The sequence below is a fragment of the Sapajus apella genome, unplaced genomic scaffold (assembly GCF_009761245.1).
Source record: "Sapajus apella isolate SASKATOON/1434 unplaced genomic scaffold, GSC_monkey_1.0 scaffold175, whole genome shotgun sequence".
Lineage (NCBI taxonomy): Eukaryota > Metazoa > Chordata > Mammalia > Primates > Cebidae > Sapajus > Sapajus apella.
In genome coordinates, this window is record NW_022437115.1 from 663,451 (window position 1) to 686,408 (window position 22,958).

At 51.6% G+C, this 22,958-nt stretch overlaps 1 protein-coding gene and 1 pseudogene across 5 annotated transcripts in view; one reads left to right on the plus strand and one right to left on the minus strand.

The window, feature by feature from the left end:
- Positions 1-305: 305 nt before the first annotated feature.
- PDPK1 (3-phosphoinositide dependent protein kinase 1) overlaps positions 306-22,958 on the minus strand; it is an 80,107-nt gene continuing 57,454 nt past the window's right edge. For all 4 annotated transcript variants that reach the window (XM_032268144.1, XM_032268146.1, XM_032268145.1 and 1 more), the window contains 5 exons: positions 22,108-22,281; positions 18,144-18,361; positions 7,408-7,465; positions 6,161-6,313; positions 306-5,781 (listed from right to left, as the gene is read on the minus strand). In XM_032268144.1, coding sequence (XP_032124035.1) covers positions 5,665-5,781; positions 6,161-6,313; positions 7,408-7,465; positions 18,144-18,361; positions 22,108-22,281 — 720 coding nt within the window. In that variant the 3' untranslated portion in view covers positions 306-5,664. The remainder of the gene's footprint in view (positions 5,782-6,160; positions 6,314-7,407; positions 7,466-18,143; positions 18,362-22,107; positions 22,282-22,958) is intronic.
- Positions 8,372-9,700, plus strand: LOC116542922 (annotated as a pseudogene). Its single transcript, XR_004265407.1, has one exon. The product of XR_004265407.1 is annotated as a UPF0561 protein C2orf68 pseudogene (transcript).

Sequence of the window (22,958 nt, forward strand, 5' to 3'; positions counted from 1 at the left end):
CCCGCCCACAGGTCCGCCCTCGTAAAGTGCCCGCCCCGGCGTCACGCGGCAGGCGGAAGTTCCGGTCCGGAAAAGTGGCCGGCTGTGCCCGCTTCCGGCGGGAGCGGAACACGGCGTGGCCGGAGCGCCAACGCTGGTGGGCGGTGGCGGAGACCTGCCTCGGGCCCCCACACCAACGATGCGCGGGCGCCTGACCCAGACCCCGACCTTCACCCGCGGGCGTCTGTCCCAGACCCCGACCTTCACCCCTGACCCCGACCCTAGTCCATGCCCTGGTTAAAGGAAGAGCCATGCCAGCAAACGTCTACACTCTACATGCTTTTTATTACAAGACTACCGAGCATACGAGGAAAATTCATCATCTGGTAACTACACCTAATGCACAAATATTTGGGGAAAAAAAAAAAGAATAAACAGATTCATTAAATTATATGATTAAATCATTGACCAAATAGAAAATTTATATAATAAAGCCAGAAAAAAAGTTGTAAAATATAGTTTACAATAATTATTCACATTCAAGGCTGTACATCAATACATACAACAACGTGGCCCCGAACATGAATTCAATCCAAATAATTCATATATTAGAATTTAAATAACACAGACTGAACTAGAGGCCAACAATAGCCAGCAAATAACCTTATATAAGAATAAAAATACAAAAGTGTATATCCTAATATCATTGCATTATTTGTTTTCATAAGTTCTCTTCATTTTTGCTTTGCCTGTACATCACAGTTACAGCTACAGACCAGGTAGAGAATATTACGCATGTTCTAACTGACTGCCACCCACCTGAAAGACCTACTATTCATTTACCCTATTTTATGTTAAGGAATGGCTACAGCAGCTCTAAATACTGTAACAATTTAGTTTTGCCCATGTCCAACTTGTAGTCATAATACAGGCTTTTACCGGCAAAATGACCTCTATTCATAGTCATTCTGCCAGATGGTTAGGCTACGTGGGTTACACAGCTAAAAAAAAGGTCTGCCTTTTGTAAAAAGTTCTCTGTACATAGTTTGGTGTTTCTTCATATTGAAGAAATGAGTTATGGGGAAAATTCAGGTACACACGTAGGCTCGTTCAGTTGCTCACCACAGCAATCTCAACAGATAAAAGTGCTCTTTGTTGGAAACAGCTTCCTCCTCAGACCGGTTCTCCACAGGCAGCCTTGTCTACAACCCTGCAATCTTGGGCCAGAAGTAGTGGCCCCTCCCACATGTGCTGCCTAAGAAGGGACCCCACCCAGTGAGTCAACGGAGGTTCAAGTCAGGTTTGAAAATAACTGGGGAAAGGCATATGACAACTTCCAGAACATAGTACCTTCACCGTATTCTCAAAGCAGCTGCGATCTCTGAAGTCTCAGAGTGAGCACCCCGGGTCTGTGGACCAGCCAGGCGAGGGGTCCTCAGGGCCTCAGAGGAGGGCAAGAAACCAAATTGTGTGCAATTTGGCCATAATCTCTGGTAGAGTGAAGCAGCAATGAACATGGCGCCTAGAAAAATCTGCTGCATGTTCCCCCTCAGAATCAATGGACCACAACTGAAGTGGAGAAACTAAAATCTGCAACCAAATTTGGGTGGTCTGGACTTGACGCCAGCTAGGCAATCTGCAACATGTGGGCAGGGAGTGGGGCGGAGGAGGCCTGAAATCTACACCAGCTGCGACAACCACGCCCTGCCGTGAAAAAGCCAGCCTGGCTGCTGGGCTCTTCTGAACCACTAAGACCTTCCAATGTGGGGTGGTGCGGGGAGACAAATACACTCTTATAAACCCAATGAGCTACATGGTTTTTTCCAAGTAGAGGCTTTGCTCTGCTACCGATTCCAAATGGCCTAATGTACTTTCTGAGTCTATAAACTTAATTACAAATCGCTCACTAAGCACGTGGCAAGGTCAGTTCAACACTTGTTATCTCTGCTGACTGTGCAGATGCAAATTCAGTACCATTGTGGACACAAAGTACAAGATTCCGAAAATATCACCAAGCACTTGAAAGCCACAGCAGCACGGATGGAGGAGAGCTAACATGCAGGTGGAGCCAGGATCTCGCAACGCAAGAGAGGAAACCGGCTCCTGGAAAAAATCTGCCACAAATGGACTGCAGTAATGACATTATCTTAGCAATTAAAAAAGAGCGGTCTCATTCAAACATTCTTTGGAACACGGCTTAAACTGATTTGTTCAGAATCTGCAGGACACAACTAAGGTGGTTTTGCTACTGGAACTCTGAGCATCTAAACATCAGTTTGAGAGAGAGAAGTATCTTTAAAATGAACAAACTCTTTGACCTCAAAATACCACTTCTAGGCATCTAAGGGGAAAACGAAATCGGTAAAAAAAATCAAAAGATTTGAAGACATTCATCACAGCATTATTTAAATAATGGAAAAATCAGAAACCATCTAAATATTTTAGAGTAGGGAAATGGTCAGATAAATTACAGTAAAATGGACAATGACTAAACCCTACAATTGTTAAAAACGTGTCTCTGAGAAACTCATGACACGGGAAAATGCTTAAGATAAAATCAAGGGAGAAGACAATGCAAACGGTGTGTGTCGAATGTCTCCAGTATAGTTTAAAAGTGAACAAGTGGGGGGCAGGATGTAGGCCAAAATGCTCACAGTGGTCTTCTCTGGGTGGCGGGCCTACAGCTAATCTTGTCGGAGACAAATGTTTTGAGTCACTTAGAGCCCTCTGCTGGTGCCTGGGGGTCTGTGCCATGGGACAGTCTCCACAATTCCTCTGGGCAAGGGCCACAAATTCCACAGTCTGTCCCAAGAAGGCTGGAGTAGGTGGAGTCCCCAGCAGCTGTGGCATAACCAGCCATCTCTCTCAAAACGAATTGTTAACAAGCCTTCCACAAGTTAAGGTTCCACATGGTAGCCGTGGTGCAGAGCCATTCACTAGGATGGAGAGGCTCTTCTCTAGCTGGGGCCTAACAGAGGGGAGAAAAGAATCCCACAGAAGCCAGCCCCAGTCTGTCCCCAGAGAAAGGCAAGGCACCTAGACCACCTAGGCCGGCAGCAACCACAGCCTCCCTCCCCTCTGTGCCAAGAAGCCACACAGGGTTTGGTCCTGACATGCCACCTATTTCCCACATGTGAGGAGATGCATGGCCCAGGTCTATTGTAGCAGGTGCCATCTTCCTCACCTTGGATAAACCCACCACTGTAATTCCACGTAAGCACAGGCGATCCCCCACGTTCCACCGTAGAATGCAAGGCACCTGTGTGCCAGATGATGGCTCTAAGAATGTGCTAGATAAAACTGGAGTTGACAAGAACAAGCACAGCGTAAGGAAAGAAAACACACGGGCCTTTAAAAAGGTAAGAAAAGGGCTGGCTGAGGAGAAAGGTGACCCACAAGAAGGGCTTGGCTGTCACTAGCTCAGGCAACGGCCATCATTTCAGCTGTCAGGAGCCAGCTCTGGCTCTGAGCCCCTAGTTCTGAGCTTTGGAGGTTAAGACAGAGCTTGTCACTGACGCCCAGGAGGTGGTGGTTCTATGCAGAGAAGAACGCACAGAAGAGTCTCCCCAAGCAGCCCAGCCGAGTGCGCCAATCAAAGCCTCGTCCCAGCTCTGCTTGTTTCCCTACAACCAGACGGCCTGAAAGCCGTCTTTTCTGTGCCTGCATGTGCAATTAGGAGGGTTAGGAAGCCACTCTCTTACATGCAGACATAGGACGTTCTGAAATGGGTAAAACAGCTGATAAGGAGGAGTAAGCCTGAACAGAAATTCCTGAAAGGGCCAAGAAAGACTTCCCAACACAGGCAAGCCTTTCCAAAAGCCAAGAGAGAGGACTCCGACTCCAGCCACAGGCCCAGGGCCACGTGCTGGGCCCCGGAGCGTCCTGCTCCTTTGGGCACCCCAGGGCAGGTGCGGCCCAGGACACTCCAGCTCACAGTCACAGACTCACATGTAGCTCTTGCACAGCAGCCGCCAAGGCCCAGGCAGAAACCGCAGGCAAGGACTCGGGAACATCTCTGCCCCTCCGAGGCCCCCATCTGCACTTGCCTAGCTACAAAGAGCCATTCTTGTCATTAGCAGTGTCAAAAGGACACCTTCCCTCTCAATTTGGACCCGGCCTGGCACACAGGGTCACTGATGAGTCATCTGTAACTTGGGGGTAGGGGCCAGGGAGGGTGGATACAAAGCCAGAGGCACGTCTGTGGACAGCAATGTCTGCCTCTCCCGCATGGGACTGAGGGCTGCCCTCCAGGGACAACCTGGGCAGAGAGAGAAGGGTCATGCCCTGCCAGGCCACAAGGAGCTCTCTCTGCCTGGGAAGTAGCAACGGAAAGGACAAATGCATCTGGCCTGTCTGTGCTATAGAGCAGAGCAAGGCCACCAAAGCATCAAAGGGCAACAGCCCCAAAACCAGCAGAGGAAACGAGACCAGCTGTGGCTTAAGTGCGCTGTTCTTGCTTCCTGTGCAACGGTAATGGGGAAAGTCCACTCTTCATGGGACCAGATGAGCCGGCAGCATGAGACGGCTGAGATTTTCAATAGAGATGTAGAAACTCTGAGTTCGCTCTGAGAAATGTTTAACCACAACACAAAAGGGGTGTGTGTGATGCTGGCGCCTGCACTCCCCAGTGCTGTCCTCAGGAAACGGAAGCACCCCGGGACTGCTGATGCCAGGGTTCTCTCAGACCCTACTTCACCAACTGGGGTGGCCTGCATATTTAAACCTTTTAGGAGGCCCTTAGGCCTCTCTCCTCCACACAGAGGTCAGCAGGCCCTCTCTGCTCTGGCTGGATTCTCCAAGGCACCTCCCGGCCCCACCCAAGGCTTGGAGCAGGACTCTCTCTCATGCGATAACCTGGCTGGGTGCTGATTGGGTTCACCTCTGACGGCACAGTTTCCAGCCTGCACTTGGCTTCCAGCTCTTAGAGACCAACACTGCTCAGTAGGACAAGGGAGCCAGGGCCGTTGGACGGCACCCTCCACTCAGCAGCCTGCTCCTGTGCCACTCCATCCTCTCCCGCTCCTCACCACGAGTCTGCCTGCCAACACACAGCAGAGGCCACGAAAGCCTGCCACCAGAGCCACCACAGGGACATGCAACGGGCCCAGCCACGCCTAAGGGCCATACACGGGGAGACGCAAGAAAGGGAGCACATGACAGAAGCACAGAGCCTCCCCCTACAGAGAGGCGTGGCCACCCAGCAGGGCTGCAGAGGCTCCCTCCCTGGTGAAGAGTTCTGGGACCACAGCGTGAGGGGCGCAAAGAGCCAAATACACCCGGTCCCCTTGGCCACAGCAGGACCAGTGCATGGTTGGGGCAGGGCGGGCGCATGGTTTGGACTGATGCTAGGAGAAGCTGGTGACACCAGATTTGTCCACTAGTCTGGGCAGGACTGGGCTGACGTGCATGGAGCTGGGTCCCCAGGGCAACGAGAGCACGCAGAGGCCTCCACGGAGCACAGAGAGCAAGCAAAGCGACCCTGAATTCCTTTGTGTTATTGGTTTTGTTCCTTGTGTGGTTGGGTGTTTTTTTTCTTCTTTTCTTTTAAATAAAAATGCTGCAAGGTTTCCGCCTCTGCGTTCCCCTTGTGATGGCTGGCAGGTGGTCTGGAAGCGTCCGGGTGGCGGCCAAGCCGCGCTTGGGCAGGTGTCCTGGCAGCGAAGGGCAGCCCGGCCGCAGGCCACATCACTGAACCGCGGCATCCGGGTGGCTCTGGTATCGCTGCCTCCAAACCTCCTGGATCTTCCTGCACCACTTGTGTGCATTCCCACTGGGGTCCATCAGATAATACGTCCTGTTAGGCTGCAAAGACAGAAGCCGTTGAGTGTTCCTGAGGAAGTCCCTCCAAAACCCCCACCCCAACCAGGTGAGCTGCCTACTACCAGTCATTCCAAATCCTGGAAGCACATGGGCATGCTGGTTCTTCATTCCACACAGGCAGAAAGCAAATATGTAGGCAGATGACCCACCTGCTAGTCACCACCAAACTCAAAAACAAGCACAGGATGTCTCCTGGCCCCTCGGGACTGAGCTGCTAGTGTGGGTGTCTGGGATGTCGGAAAGGGCAAGGCAGCTGCCCAGATCCCCGCTGCTCCCTCTGGCCAAGGCCCATGGCTTTGTCCCACATGGTGCAAAGCCCTCCCACTACCCTGAACACAGGAATCCTTGGGAACAGACCTACCGTGTGGACAAAGAAAGTTTTAAAATTCTTGGCTTCTGGTCGAAGTTCTTGTGACCAAGGAATTTCACCTTTCAGGACTTTGTTGACAGGATCCACGTAATATAAATGCGGTCCTTCTGTGAGCAACAACTGTCGTCTTCGTGCAAATAAACCCTGATTCCAAAACAAACAAACAAAAAACACACACACAAAAAAAACAGGCCATGCTTATCTGGGCTCAGAGCCAGTGCTGAGAGCATCTCCCGCAGCCTTGAGGGCTGAGCGGCCCCTCAGAGCTGCTCAAGGCACAGGGCCATGGCCACCACCGGTTCACCCACCCGTGCACTCACCCGCGGGCAGTGCACTTCCTGCCCCACCCGGCCCAGTTTCTAAGGTCACAGGCACTGCAGCATAGGTCTCTGCTGCTGAGCTAGCGTGGACAGCCCATCCAAGTCAGGCCCGTGGCTCCCCTAGAAACTCTGCTCTGCCTGGGACAGGAGCCTGCTCTCGGTTGCCAGCCTCCACCGAGCTACACCTAGATCCTTGCCTGTGGAGGATACATGGCCAGGAACGGAGGCCAGAAGCCTGCGCTTGGAAGGGGCCCTAAGTGAGCACATGGAGTCCTGTATTTTCTAACCAAGGGTTAAAGCTAACAGTTACTGGTTTGTGTTCTGCGTGCTCATACTAGAATTCCAGATCTGATGCATCCTACTCTAGAAATAATATGATTGACATTTGAAAAAGGTACAAGATAACCAAATAAATATCTGAGCACATCCACACACCTGCCTGGCTCCAAACAGGAGCAACACTTGTAAGTGCTGAATCCATTTAATCCATAAAATGAACAATCCTTAAATTTTTATTTTATTTATTTATTGATTTATCTATCTATCTATCTATCTATCTTTTCTTAACTCGGCAAACAGGATGGAAACTCATGTTTTTAAAACACTTCTAATAAAATATTAGACCACTGGCTAGGATATCAGACATGGCCTCTTCGACTTGATGGAAACCTCGAAATGGGCAGCCCCAGGATCCCGGGTGTGTGTGAGGCTGCTTCTGCTCTGCCCTAACTGGCCACGTGTGTGGCTCCACATGGCTACTCTCAAGGGGGGTAAGCCTTCCTGAGCTATGAAATCTAGAGATGATCTTTGAAAATCAAGAGAGGGTGAAGGATTCCACGCCACCACACTGCCCTTCTGAGCTGGAGTTGGGGAAGATGCAGGCGTGTGTGGGGAACAGCAGGACCACTGATCACTCACCTTCCGCTTATCCACTGGGCCCATCTTTAGTATTAAATTATTTTCTACAAATTGGTGCCTGTGAAAAGAAACAAGAAAGAGAGGCTCCCGTGAGAATCACAAACAGAAATCTCCATGCTCCTCCCACCACATGAACTCCCTATGCCCTTGGCCTGCCCCTCAGAGCCAGCCTCACTTCAGGACAAGCAGAGAACTCCACATGTAACCCAGCACACACACCACTGCCGTGCAGAGCCTTAATCTGTATTTGCTTGCATATACAGAGTATATTACAGATGGAGCTTGCAGATACCAGAAACAGTGCCTGCTGTCCCCTCACTGCCAGTGGCACCCACATGGCAGGGGAAAGGTGGGGGAGGACCATGCTGTAGAAACGGGCAGATAACACAAGTCACTGCTGCCTTAAAGCTGTGGTGAGGCACAGAACTGCCTCAGGAAAGATGGATGCCCTCAGAGTTGTCAACAGGACAAGATGATCGCCCTCAAGTTACCTCCCAAGCTGGGGGCCCCAATTCAGTGCTTGGGACCAAAAGAGTAGTTTATAATCACAAAGCCCTGAAAGACCCAAGTTGGACTTGCCTTAAGAACATCTTCCTCTGGTATTTCCACCACAGTAAAACACTTTTATTCAAAGATGGCAGAAATTCGAAGAGCAAGCTTCAAATACAGGCTTTGATTTAATATATATTATTAACAAGCACACCTCATTTTTGGTTCCTAAGCCTTCAAGAGATTTTGTTTGTTTGTTCTGAGACGGTGTATCGCTCTATCACTCAGACTGGACGGAGTGCAGTGCTGCGATCTCAGCTCACTGCAACCTCTGCCTCTCTGGTTCAAGTTATTCTCCTGCCTCAGCATCCCGAGTAGCTGGGATTAGGTGTGCACCACCACGCTCAGCTACTTTTTGTATTTTTAGTAGAGATGGGGTTTCACCATGTTGATCAGGCTGGTCTCCAACTTCTCACCTCGTGATCCGCCTGCCTCGGCCTCCAAAAGTTCCGGCATTGAGATTTTTTTTCTTTTCTAAGAGACAAAGTTTTTGAGCGAGGGGCGAAGCGAACCCTGTGGACGGGTGGCAGTTGTCAGGGCTGTTGAGGTGGCAGCGACTCTGCGCCCCCGGCTCTGGATGGAGATGGGGCCGCATCCCCGGCCGGGGCACTGCTGCAAGCCTGGCGGGCAGCTGGACATGAACCACGGCTTCGTGCTCCATAAACGATGGAACCAGATCGCCCAGGACGACCACAACAAGAAGGTGAAGCAGGTGGCCAAGGAGAAGGTGAGGAGGCGGCACACGCCCGCGCCGACGCGGCCCCACAAGCCAGACCTGCAGGTGTACCTGCCGCGACACCGAGATGTCTCTGCCCACCCACGCAACCCAGACTACGAAGAATCCGGTGAAAGCAGCAGTAGCGGAGGCTCCGAGCTGGAGCCTTCTAGCCACCAGCTCTTCTGCTTAGAGTACGAGGCAGACAGTGGAGAGGTCACATCAGTTTTCGTGTATCTGGGCGATGACCCGGGAAGGGTGAGTGAGGAGGTGTCAGCACGCACGCCTCTGGATCCACCCGTGCAAGAAGCCCTCAAGTTGCATATCCAGGAGGAGACTGCAAAGCGCCAGAGCCGACGCTGACCATAGTGAAGGCGTTCTCTCCAGGCTGGAGTCACTGCACTCGGAAGAATTCTGCCCAGGGAGCTCATACTTAGTTTGGGGGTATCAGGACCAGTTTGTCTGACCTTGAGATCCCCAGAGGTGCTGCATCCATAGGGTGTTGCAGGACTACACCTGGCCTGCCTTGCAATCTTTCTTTCTTATATGTTGACCCATTTGCCCAGGCTGATATTCTGGAATTTTTTTTTGAGAGTTTTGTACGGCTAACGTGGTGTTCTAGAAGCAGAGACTCCAGGGAGAACCAGGACTTATGAAGCCTCACACCAACATGGTGCCTTCTCAGCAACGTCATATGCCTGGCTGCGGCTGTTCCACTCAGCTGCATGAGCCATGCTTGTTACTTTATGGTTCTTCTGTGCTTTTGCTCATTTCTACCCATGTATTCATAGACTTTTTTCGGCCCTTTTTCTTTGTTCCTTTCCCTCATCTTTCTGCCTTAGGTAGAATCCATCCGTTCTCCTCCCCCTTCAACATGACTGTGTACCTCCAGCTGCTCAGGACTTTGGAGGTGGGGGGGTTCTGGAGATCTACCCTTCTAACAAACTCTCCAAGTATTTCTCATACCAATAAAGTGGGAGACCTAAAAAAAAAAAAAAAGTCTTGCCCTGTTACTTGGGCTGGAGAACAGTGGTGCCATCACAGCTCACTGCAGCCTTGATGGATCTCCTGCGCTTAAGCCATTTTGCCACCTCAGCCTCCTGAGTAGCTGGGATTACAGGCACTTGCCACCATGCCCAGATACTTTTTTGTGTTTTTAGTAGAAACAGGGTTTCGCCGTATTAGCCAGGATGGTCTCAATCTGCTGACCTTGTGATCCACCCACCTCGGCCTCCCCAAGTGCTGGAATTACAGATGTGAGCCACCACGCCTGGCCAATAATATGTTTTAGATTTGAGGAAGGCATAAGATGACCAAATAAATATCCGAGAACATCCAGAAACATGCCTGTCTGGCTCCAAACAGGGCCAGCAGCACTTTTAAGACCGTCCAAAGTGCGGGCACAACATCCTGCCCCCCGCCACCAGGGTTTACCCAGCCGCACCGTGACCCACCCAGACCTGGGCAGATCAGCATCCAGGCCTGCCGCCAGAGGGAGGCCCCAGGGCCTGGCCTCATGCACACACCCCAGCCTGTGGGTTTGAAACAATGGAGTCTTGAAGCAAGAAGAGTGTGTGACCATGAGGGGAAATGCAGCCCTCCTCTCGCACAGGGACTTTAACAAGCAAACACACACAACCTGGGGCTGGAAACAAAGAGAAACAGATCAAGGAGGTTCCTCAAGAGGAGATGTCATGAGGAGGACCCACCGTAGCACAAAAAGCAGAGCACAGAAACACCTGGAGGAACCAAGGAGCTGGCAGGAAGCCGCTCTGATGGACAGGCCTGTGACAAGGACGCCGTGCAGAGGAAGAACAAAGGGAAATTCATGATAAATTACACCAGGGCAGCCAGCACGGGAGACACAGGGTCCCTTTGAGCCCAGGCCGATCAGAGCTCTTGCGGGCAGATGAGGACAGAGAAGGCCCCATGGCATCTCCCAATCCTCAGCTTTTACCACGCTTCAGTAAGTGCCAGAAGAGGTGACAAGAGACACGGTTTAAAATACCAACTCGAAGGAGAGAAAAACCAGAAGAACACAGCGGGCCATCCCTCCAGCCCACGTGGGAGGGGCCGCCTTCCTGGCTGAGAGTGAGAGCAGCAGCCCAGCCTTGAGCTCCACCTACAAAACCACCTCCATCTACAAAACCACCAGGACCACAGCCGGGGCAGGAAAGGGCTTCCAGATACAGCTGCCACAGGCTGCTGCCTGCACTCCACAGCAAATTCACAGTGCCACGAAGAGGCCTGTCATTCAACAGAAAACTCAGCAAAAAGGCACAAACTAAAAATTCCCAGAAAAGGAATTCAGTGAAACAAAGAAACTCTCAATGGCCCTAAATGAAGAAATGGAGCTGGGCCACTCTGCTCTGATTGGCTGGGCATGACACGGGTGTGGGTGTGCAGCAGTGGTGCTCCTGCTCAACACCGGAGGCCTGGGGAGGACTCGCTGAGGAATCGATTCGGAAATAGGACTGAGAAGCAGTCTCGCTTCCAGAAATCCATTCTGAGAGAAAAAAGAAAACAAAGAGCCCAGGGGCACTCCCAGCAACGTCACCCACGCTAAGGACACCAAAGCCCCAGAGTGGCTCGGCAACAGAACACGCCAGCACCTCAGAAAGGCCAGCAAGGGCCCCACGGACACGTGCCACCCATCCCCTAGCCAGCATCGCCTGCAAGTAACAATGAAATGGACAACATCCATTCCCCTGTGGCCCGGGGTGTGTGGACAGAGACTGCAGGCGAAGCTCTGCTGGTGGCATCAACAGCAGAGCATGTGCGTTCAGTGGACTGACCTGTCAGCTCCCAACACGAAACGGCTCCTTGCTGTCACCTACTTGGAAGTTTGAGTATTTCTAGGAATCAATTTAATATCTTTTTTTCTGAGATGGAGTCTCCCTCTCTTGCCTAGGCTAGAGTGCGGGATCTCGGCTCACTGCAATTTCTACCTCCCGGGTTCAAGTGATTCTTCTGTCTCAGCCTCTTGAGTAGCTGGGATTACAGGCACCCGCCACTATGCTCGGCTAATTTTTGGCATTTTTAGTAGAGACAGGGTTTCACCACGTTGGCCGGGCTGGAATCACCTTGATTTTTTACTTCAAAAAGTCCACTCCTATCCCCCGCCCCCTCAGAGCCCTTTCCTCCCCAGGAGGCTGGATGAGACATCTGAAGACCTGGAGACACACGTAACTACTCGCCATGCATATGGGGCTTTCCGGAGGCGCCTCACTCTCATACACGGCATTTTGGCTCCCTCAAAGCTCCCTCTGCACAGAGGAGGATACAGGGCAATCTACAAAGGGTGACCACAGAAAACCCCCTTCTCTAATGCCAAAGTGGGGGTTCTGGCCCCCTCCTCCATCCACCCTCACCCAGAAACCAAAATGAATACTATCAAGGATCCAAGTCCAAGGCCACTAGCAAAGCACCCACCACGCCTAGGAAAGCCCCAGCAGGGCGCCAGAGCTCCACCGAGGCTTTTGTAACACCTTGGGAGGGCTCTCCAAGCTCAGCTTTGCCGCTAGTGAAGGAGGGACCCAGTGGTGATGGCAGACGGGCCCCAGGTTTCCTCTCCAACCTACCAGTCCCATGGCCCCTCACACTCTTAACCTTTGTGGAAGACCCCACAGAGCTTTCAGATCAACTGACATACTGTATACTGCACAGGAAATCAGAAGTGGGACACGTTGAAATATTTAATTCATTTAAAAAACACAATAAACCCATTAGTATTAACGTAAATAACTTTTAAAGTAACTCCAAAACAAAAATAACCAACAAGGAGAGCGGCCCTGCTGTGTGCTGCGCAGGCCTCTCCTGTCTGGCTGACGAGGAGAGTGGCGGATCCCCACACCTGCCCATGCCCGCACTCCGCCCAGACCTTTGTTTAGGTGTAAGGACAAGAAAAACACCCAGCCTCACTCAGATCAACAGCTAGAAAAGGGAGAAGTGCTCATCCTTTTTAGAGATTTGTCACTTCCTGACCCTTTGGCTAAGAATAAGTGTAGATGTTGGTGGCTATTCTTCGTGGATACTACATCAAAATTCAGAAAGTGATGGCTGCTTCAAGCTTACTTGCAATGTGAAATCTGATTCGTAACAATTAATTTTCATACTCTGTGACACTAAAATCCATCAATCTACCTTACACTAGTGGTTCTTCTACCCTCACGTGATTTTATAGGTCATACAATGGTCATCTGGAAGACAGTGGCTCGCTGAGTTATGTAAAGCTTCCAAATGTTGACAGATTTCATTCTATAGTGTCAACAGATCAGTTCATTGATATCACTATGTATCTCCTCAAGAATAACTTTTGGCCTCTAATCCCAGCACTCTGGGAAGCTGGGACAGCTGAATCACTTGAGGTCAGGAGTTTGAGACCAGCCTGAACAATATGGTGAAACTTCATCTCCACTAAAAATACAAAAATCAGCTGGGCGTGGTGGTACACACCTGTAATCCTAGCTCCTCGGGAGGCTGAAGCAGGAGAATCGCTTGAACCCGGGAGATGGAGGTTGCAGTGAGCCAAGATCGCGCAACTGCACTCCAGCCTGGGCCACAGAGCGAGACTCCATTTCAAAAAGAGAGAAAAGACTTTTAGCCGAGTGGTGCAGTAGCTCATGCTTGTAATCCCACCACTTTGGGAAGTCAAAGTGAGAGGACTGCTTGAGTCCAAGACCAGCCCGGGTAACACAGTGAGACCTTGGTCTCTATTTCTTTTAAAAAATAAATAAGCAACAATAAAAGAATTTTATTGGGAGGGTATCAGGCTCACAGTGATGAATAAATTTACCAAAATTCTAATTTTCACTTGAAGGTTTCAATTTTATCATTGGTATAAATATGGGCAGTTGATTTCCTTAAAGTAACAAGCTCACTCCAATCATTTTCAAGAAAAACATTGGCCAAATAGCTAAGTCTGCACAAGGCTGAGTCCGTCAGACTCAGTTTGCCTGTCAGACGCTCCCTGAGCATAGCAAGCAACAGTCACACAAGCGTGTCTCCCTGAGGCGGCTGCACACTCGTGTTTGCAGCAGAAGTGAGTGCTTTTCTGCGTACTTCCTACCTCATCCTACAAAGCATTAATAACACTCATCGTTTTTAACCAACACTCAGAAGCCAGGCTGGCTTCTGTCCTCTCTCTTCCTGTGGGTGAGTGAAGATAGGATGATCACCTGGTAACGCTTGCAGCCATGGCCTCAAGTCGTGCTCAGGTGCCAGCAGTTCCACCCACCATGGCTTCCGCACCATCAGCACAAATGGGAAAACACGTGTTCTGGAAACAATCACGAAATTCACAAAGGCACTCCACACTCTGACGACGTCAGTGCCATTTGTGCTTTATGGTCAAGCCCTGGGGTAAAAGAACATCATCCGTAGGCTGGGCGCAGTGGCTCAGGCCTGGAAACCCAGCACACTGGGAGGCCAAGGTGGGTGGATCATCTGAAATCAGGAGTTTCAGACCAGCCGGGGCAACATGGTGAAACTCTATCTCTACTAAAAATAGAAAAATGAGCCAGACGTGGCGGCACATGCCCATAATCCCAGCTACTTGGGAGGCTGAGGCCGCAGAACTGCTTGAGCCCAGGAGGCAGAGGTTGCAGCAAGCAGGGATCACCCTACTGCACTCTAGCCTGGGTGACAGAGGGAGACTCTGTCTCAAAAAAAAAGAACATTATCTGTGATGAGAAGCCGGGGGACATAGGCCAAGTGGCAGGTCCACGCTGTCTGTAGACTCATCGACTGTGAGGGAAAAGCACAACTCAGCAGCGGACGTATCAATCCCTTCTTTGTGCTTGCAGTCACATCTTTAATCCAGCAAGTGCCTTTCTTTCTTTTTTTCTTTTTTTTTTTTTTTCCCCAGAGACAGAGTTTCACTCTTGTTGCCCAAGATGGACTGCAATGAATGGTGTGATCTTGGCTCACCACAACCTCCGCCTTCCAGGTTTAAGCCATCTCCTCTCTCAGCCTCCTGAGTAGCTGGGATTACAGGTCTGAGCCACCACACACGGCTAATTTTTTGTATTTTTAGTAGAGATGGGGTTTCTTCATTTGGTCAGGGTGGTCTCGAACTGCTGACCTGAGGTCACCTACCAGCATCAGCCTCCCAAAGTGCTGGGATTATAAGCGTGAGCCACCAAGCTTGGCCAATCCAGCAAGTTTCTACTGCATCATGGACTGTGGCAGCATGGGGTGGCCAAGGCTGAGGCCACGCCGCAGCAGGGGCTTTGTCTCCCAGCTACTGTGTGGCCTCTCCGGCCTCTACATTGCAGCTTTAAGAGCTTCGGTGACTCTTTATTGTCTGAAAGGCTGTAAGAAATGACACTGGATTTTAAAGAGCTCATCATACATATATATTTAAAATGTTCAAGTATAAAATATTCCTTGGAAATTAACAAATTCCTTTTACCTGTTTTTTTTTGAGGCAGGGTCTCACTCTGTTGCCCCAACTGGAGTGCAGTAGCAAGATGCTGGCTCACTGCAGCCTCAACTTCCAAGGCTCAGGTGGTCCTCCTACCTCAACCTCCCCGAGCAGCTGGGACTACAGGTGTGCACCACCATGCCCGGCTGATTTTTGTCTTCTTTTGTAGACACAGGGTTTCAACACATTGCCCAAGCTGCTCTTGGACTACTGGGCCCAAGTGATCTATCCGCCTTGGCCTCCAAAGTGCTAGGATTACAGGTACGATCCTGAACTTACTGTATTCTCATGTAGGCACAAGAAAAACTTCAGGATTTCAAAAATAATGATTCAGTGAATAACAAAGTTACAGAGGCTATAGCAGGTATAAAGAACACATAGTAAGAGTTTAATAGAAACACTGAAAATTTATTATCTCTAAAAATGCATCTATTGGCTGGTATAGTGGCTCATGCCTGAAATCCCAGCACTTTGAGAAGCTAAGGTGAGATCACTTGAAGTACGGAGTTCTAGGCCAGCCTGGCCAACATGGTGAAACCCTGTCTTTACTAAAAATACAAAAATTAGCCAGGTGTGGTGGTGCACGCCTGTAGTCCCAGATACTCGGGAGGCTGAGGCTGCAGGATTGCTTGAACCTGGGAGGCAGAGATTGCATGAGCAGAGATCTTATCACTGGACTCCAGCATGGGGGACAGAGCTGCCTCATTTGAAAAAAAAAAAAAAAAAAAAAAAAAAAAAAAAAAGCACATATTTATACCAAAAACTTATGACCTTAGAAAGTTCTAGAAAAGACCAAAAGCACACATATTCCATTCTACAGCATGTGGTCACTGAAAAACTCCACCATACACTCACAGAGAATGAGAGCAAAAGGCAAAAAACATCTTAGTATTACAAAAAAACCCGTGACTTTGGGGATTTGTTGGCCACACACTGAGAATGAGAACCGCTACTGTAAGAGCAAGGGCTGGATAGACCTCCCAGCAGCCAGACAGATCCTGCAAGCTCTCAACAGTCATCAGCTTCCCAAAGGGGCCTGAAATCTGAAGGAAAGGGGAAGAGAATCCCGAAGACAATGCAAGCAGAGGCAAGAGAATGTGTGTCCTGACTTGCCACCAGCACCAGGCTAAGGTACCCAGACTGACCCCAAGGCCCTCCAAGAACAGCTTGGGCAGAGGGGCCTTCTGGGAGTCACCAAGGGAGCTGAAACACACACACACACCTGCAGACAGTACCTCTCAACTGAGCTCTGCAGAGAAAGCGCTCCTGGCCAAGCCCATGGAGCAGCCACAGCAGCCCTTCATGGGGGCCCTAGCACATACGATCCCGGGAAGCTCCTTGCACAGCCAGGCACGTACCTCCTTGCTGCTTGGAGCTGAGCAGCACAGCACTGCTCAGACTGCTCCCATCAAAAGCCCTCCTCTTCTGCTCAGTATACATTAACATCCCCAGCAATCTCACTTGAGGAAACAGTGAGTCAGAGCCCCCAGCCGTAGACTGTTTCTGCCTGCCAGCATTTCTGCGCAGGTTTTCTAGAGACGGCTGTGGTGAACCATGCAGAGCTGTGGTCTTCCCTACTTGCTGGGGCGGCCCAGAGCTCAGCTCCTTCCTCTCATTCCCCCCAAGTCTCTCAAGTCACATGAGTCCTGCCCCTGCCTAACCAGCCTTCAACTCCCTCTCGCCCTGTGTTTTGCACTCCATCACGCCTTCCTTCAAGGCCCTCACCCCACGGCCTTGAGATCCTCTCTGCCCACACAAAAGGGACAAGTGATAAAAATATTAGGGGGGAAGCCCTTCTCAAAAGACTAAGATGAAAAACATAAAATATAAATAAGGACAGGATGGACTCTGTAACAATTTGCGACTTCCATACAAAAACACAGTATCAACAGACTGAATAGTCTCCATACACGTAGCTCTTCAAAATCCATGTTAAAAAGGTGCACCAGCCTGGCCAATGGGGGGAAACCCTGGCTCTATCAAAAAACACAAAAATTAATCGGGTGTGGTGGCGGATGCCTGTAATCCCGGCTACTCGGAAGGCTGAGGCAAAAGAATGGCTTGAACCCAGGAAGTAGAGGTTGCAGTCAGCTGAGATCATACCTCTGCACTCCAGCCTGGGTGACAAAGTGACAATCTGTCTCCAAAAATGATGCAGGTTTGGCACGGTGGCTCATGCCTATAATCTCAGCACTCCGGGAGGCCAAGATGGGTGGATCATGCCTGGCCAACATGAGAAAACCCCGTATCTACTAAAAAAATACAAACAAATTAGCTGAGCGTGGTGATGTGCACCTGTAATCCCAGCTACTTGGGATGCTGAGGCAGGAGAATGGCTTGAACTCAGGCAGAGGGTGCAGTGAGCCAAGATCACGCCACTGCACTCCAGCATGTGCTACAGAGTGAGACTCTGTCTCAAAAAAAAAAAAAAAAAAAAAAGATGCAAAACATACAAGAAAAAATAGTCAAAGGACACAAAGTACCTCAAAAAATAAACACAAATGGTCATGAACACAGAGGAAATCTGTCTCAACAGGAATAAAAACAGAAATTCACAAGTTTGCTTTTGGAACATCAAAAACACTCTTTCGCAGGCAAGAGCACTGGGAAAGGCAGATTCCTGGTGTCCCCCGGAACAGACCCCTAGCCCTGTGAAAATGCGCACACCCTCCAACACACGCCACCCCGGTGCTCACCTTAAAAGACATAAATGGACAAGTGGGGGACACTATGTGCAAAAGAGGGGCTAAAACAGCAAACCTCAGTCTGGGCTGCATCTGTCCATACCACAGTGACTCCATGGCCACATCCAGCAGGGCCCTAATGCCTGGTAGAGGACGGGTGTACCCAGCGGTCACAACCCACTCACCCCCGGGCCGGCTGCCTCCTAAGCACCCATTTCCAACTATGCCCTTGTGATGTGCTCCTTGGCCAGGCATCCAAGGCTGCCGAGGAAGGCAGTGACAAGGCAAAGGGACCCACTGTATGCCCCCATGTGTTCATGCTGCAACTCTGCACAGCACATTGCTTAGGTCTGTAAGTTCTTACCAAGGGTTTCCGCCAGCTTGCTTCTCCAATAACAACCTCTTCTCGTCTTCAGAAAACTGTAAGTCCAGTTCAAAGGAGTTCGAGTCCAGGTCGTGGATGTACTGCTCGATGTTGCTACCTGACCTCTGGGGCAGGCCTGCTTCCGACGCTGACAGGGAGTGTGAGGAGGACGATGAGGACACCTGCATGCAGCCAAACTGGCTCAGGAGATTGTCGTACTGCCGAGAAGAAGGGAAAGTGAGAACTGCACCTTCACTTGCCTCTACAGTCCTAAAACCCCAGCCCCTCAGGCCCAGGGAGCTCACACATAGCAAGGCGCAAGGTGGCAAGGTGGGCAGCCCTGATTCTCCTCCATGGGATACCTAGCCACTGAACCAAGTCTCAATGGATCCTGCCTGGTCGGGCTCCTCTTCCCATGGCAATAGGCCAGAGAGGGGCTAAGCCTGAGACTTCCTATCCCGGAAGTGAAGCCCTGGGCCCCATGAATGCCAGTGCTGCCCCCGAGAGGTGGGGGCTGGGATGCCTGCTGGGAAGAGAAGGGGCCCAAGGAGGCTTGGTGGCAGATCCACTGCACAGGCTGGCAGGCAGGGCCTCTGCGCAGGTGCCCTTGTTGGGGGCACCTCATTGGGCCCCAGGGATCTTAGGGGTCTGAGTCTGTAGTAGTCGCTACATGTTTTGATTCGACTAAACACACTTAATTATTTAAAAGACATTGCTTTTAATCTCAGCAAAGAGAAACTGAACTTAATGTAGACAACAGTGCCTGTAACTCCAAAGGAAATGACAAACTAGCGTTGACAACGGAAAACCACTCACTCATAAACATACCAAGTGAGCAGGGCCTGTGCACTCACACACTCCTGGGGCCAACAAGGCCAGAGGGCCCCTGGGTAGGGGCAGCCACCTCCCCAGCTGCAGGCCCCACATCTCAGCTCTGCTGAGGCCAAGGACAAGGGGAAAGGGAAGGTGCCACCAGCAATGGCACCACAGTGCAGCACGTCCTTCCACATCCTCTGTGCCTCCAAAAGTGGGCCCTGGCCGCTGCCCCACAGAACTGAGCTTGCCTACAGCCCCACGCAACCCTCCACACATGCAGAGCCCCCATGTGCTCGCACTCCTCCAGCTGCATGACAGCCCCGCACCACAGCCCTGCAGCCTCTTACCCAGCCAGGCTGGAGCAAGCTGCTTGCCAATGGGCATGGGGGAAGCACCCGACACTGCCCACCCCTCCGCGCTGACTCCTCCGCAGGGTGTGGGCTTGCCCAGGTTGCTCTTTCAACGCTGTCCAGTGGCAATACCGCCCCAGCACTTGCAGGACCTCAGGAGAACAGCAGCCAACGAAGCACCTGCTCTCCTCCCGCCTTGACCCAAGGGCGGATACCACAGCCAACCCCTCCCCTCATGTGGGAGCCCTCTTCCTGCTGAAAGGGACACCCAGTGCCTATTCCCCAAGAAGGAGGGGGTACAGCCCCACAGGGAGGGAGAAGATACAGCCCTGAAGTCTCCTTCCATGCGTGACACCGTCTGCCAAGACTCACTGACTGTCCCCATGTGAGGTCTATCTGGCCTGGGAGCTCCCTGCCTGGACCCACTCCAAGGCTTACAAACCACACAGCTGTTCAGAGCTAAGGATGGGCCATCTAATAGCTGACTGCCAACACACAGAGCCCAGCTTCACAAATGGCAATGGAAGCAAGCAGCCCCAGCTCTCAGCAGGCAGAGGCACAGAGGCCTGCACAGGTATGCCAATGTGTGCACGCATACACCCCCCGCACTAAGACGTGAGATTGGAGATAACTGAAGCCTGTGTGGGCTCCTTCAGAGCCCAACTACTTCCCTGGGAGGAACAGAGGACAGAGCCCACGGAAGACACGACCATCAGCCAGTCACCAGCACAACCTCTGCAGGAACAGCAGGCCCAGCAGGGACAGCACTGCAGCCCCGTGGCACCCGCCAACCATGACCAAAGACCATGCAGGAGCAGCTGGGTGGCACAGAGGGTGGGAAGAGAGGGCCTCGGGTGGGGATCAGAGGGTGGGGAGAGAGGGCCTTGGTGGGCACAAAGGGTGAAGAGCCAGAGCCTCAGGGGGTAGGGTGCAGAGGGTGGAGAAGGAGGGCCTTGCGGGGGGGGCACAGAGGATGGGGAGCCAGGGCCTCAAGGGGTACAAGAGGTGAGGAGCCAGCACCTCAGAGGGCACGGAGGGTTGGGAGACAGAGCCTTGGGGGGGGCACAGAGGATGGGGAGCCAAGGCCTCGGGGGGGCACAAATGGTAGGGAGGGCGGGCCTCAGAGGGGCACAGAGAATGGGGAGCCAGGGCCTCAGGGGGTACAAGAGGTGGAGAGCCAGCACCTCAGGGGACATGGAGGGTTGGGAGGCAGAGCCTTGAGGGGGGCACAGAGGATGGGGAGCCAAGGCCTCAGGGGGGCACAAAGGGTGGGGAGGGCGGGCCTCGGGGGGGCACAGAGGGTGGGGAGTCAGGGCTTTGGGTGGCACAGAGGGTGGGGAGGGAAGGCCTCAGGGGGGCACAGAGGGTGGGGAGTCAGGGCCTTGGGTGGCACAGAGGGTGGGGAGGGAGGGCCTCAGGGGGGCACAGAGGGTGGGGAGAGAGGGTCTCAGGAGGGCACAGAGGATGGGGAGCCAGGGCCTCAGGGGGGCATAGAGGGTGGGGAGGGAGGGCCTTGGGGATCCCAGGCCTCTGCATATATGGAAGCTGCAAATGGCCACGTCAGGCCATGCAAACTGCCCCCAAAGCCTGGCTCCCTTAGAATTTGGGCTCAAAGGACATTGAGAGGATGAGAGGCGTCACACAGCAGGTAGGGGCATCTGGAAACTTCATCTCCACGAGGGGACACTAGCAAAAATTTAGCTGTGGCTAACTTTTAGATAAAGTCTAAAATTCCCAGAGGGGTACAGTAACTCATGACTGAAATCCCAGCACTTTGGGAGGCCAAGGCAGATGGATCACTTGAGGTCAGGAGATCCAGACGAGCCTGGCCAACATGGCGAAACCCTATCTCTCCTAAAAATATAAAAGTTAGCCAGGCATGGTGGTAAGCACCTGCAGTTCTAGCTACTCAGGAGGCTAAGGCACAAGAATCGCTTGAACCCAGAGAATCAGAGGTTGCAGTGAGCTGAGACTATGCCACTGCACTCCAGCCTGGGTGACAGAGCAAGAACCTGTCTCAAATAAGTAAGTAAATAAATAAATAAAATCTAGAATTCCTCACAGTGCCTGTCAGAATAAGCCATGGCGACAGAAGTCAAACCAGAAAAATGGATCTCATAAAAACACTTAAATATGAGGGGGTCATGGTGGAGGTGGCAAGAGGAACTCCCGAGGAAACAAGGCTGAAAGTGGGCGACATGCCTGCCGCTCACAACATCCTCCATCTGTTGGGCACGTGGTCCACATTCTTCACAAGAAGCTTAGAGAGAAAAGCGTGCTGAAGACCCTACAGCTATGGTCAAGCTGAGAGACCAGCCACCTCAGAGCCAGCGCTGTGCCCTCGCACTCGGCAGCTCCCGTGCCTACTCAGCACTGCAGTGGATGGTGCCAGTGTCCTTGCCAACGCCATGTCCCAAAAGTTCAAGCACGAGGCATGTGGGGATTTCTGTGGAAAGACAGGCAGCGTTCTAGAACATCTCGGACGCACAGTTGTACAGGCACCAAGCCAAGTGCAACCCAGCACTGGTGCTAGGGTGCTCAGTGTCCAGTTCTAGCACCACCCTCTGGGTGGAAACTGACTAGAATGTTCAAAGCCACAGAAACGAATGACCTACCCAGCGCCTCACCTGCCACTGCCTCATGGCAGCAGAGTACAACCAGCAACAGGCCTGGCACAGCAGCACAGATGTCCTCCCCTTTCAACCACAAATTACACGAGGGTCTGGTGCACGGGCATGAAGCCCAGTGCACAGAGGACCCAGTGCCACCCACCTCGCCCGCCATCCCAGCCAGCTTACATTGCCGTAGCAGTCCTCATCATCTTCTGACATGGCTGGCAGGTAAGCCGTGAGCTTTGGAGGCGTCTGCTGGTGCAGGTTCTCCCATGTGATGGACTCGAAGAATGGGTGTGCTTTAAGAGGTCCGTACCCTTCCATTTCCTCACAGCCTAACCGCTTTGTGGCATCTAAAACCTTAATTAACAATCAAGACAAGTCACTGCCAGGGTGAAAACGTGATTCTGACCAAAGAAACCCAAACCTGGGAGCCGGGCACAGTGGCTCACGCCTGTAATCCCAGGCCCTTGGGAGGCTGAGGGAGGCAGATCACCTGAGGTCAGGAGTTCGAGACCAGCCTGGCCAACATGGTGTGAAAACCCATCTCTACTAAAAATACAAATACTTAGCCGGGCGTGGTAGTGCATGTCTGTAGTCCCAGCTACTCAGGAGGCTGAGGGAGGAGAATCACTTGAACCTGGGAGGCGGAGGTTGCAGTGAGCCAAGATTGCACCACTGCACTCCAGCCTGGGCAACAAGAGTGAAACTCAATCTCCAAAAAAAAAAAAAAAAAATCGTATTTCATCTGACTCTACGTCCCTTTCAATTTCCAAGTGCCTGATTCTTGACAGGAAATTACAGTATCAGAAATAATAAAAGAAACTAACATTTAAAAACAACCCAGGCAATTACTGTATCATTTAGCATTTGCTCATCAACACTGCACAGCATTTTAAGTTACTGGTGCTGGAGTAATTGAGGTTATGACAGCGCAGACGGCTGTAGACCCTACTTCGTGACATTGGCCCATTTCAGCTTTAGAGTCCGCTACATGAAGATTTTAAAGGCTAGCCCAGGTAAAACAAAGAGAGGGT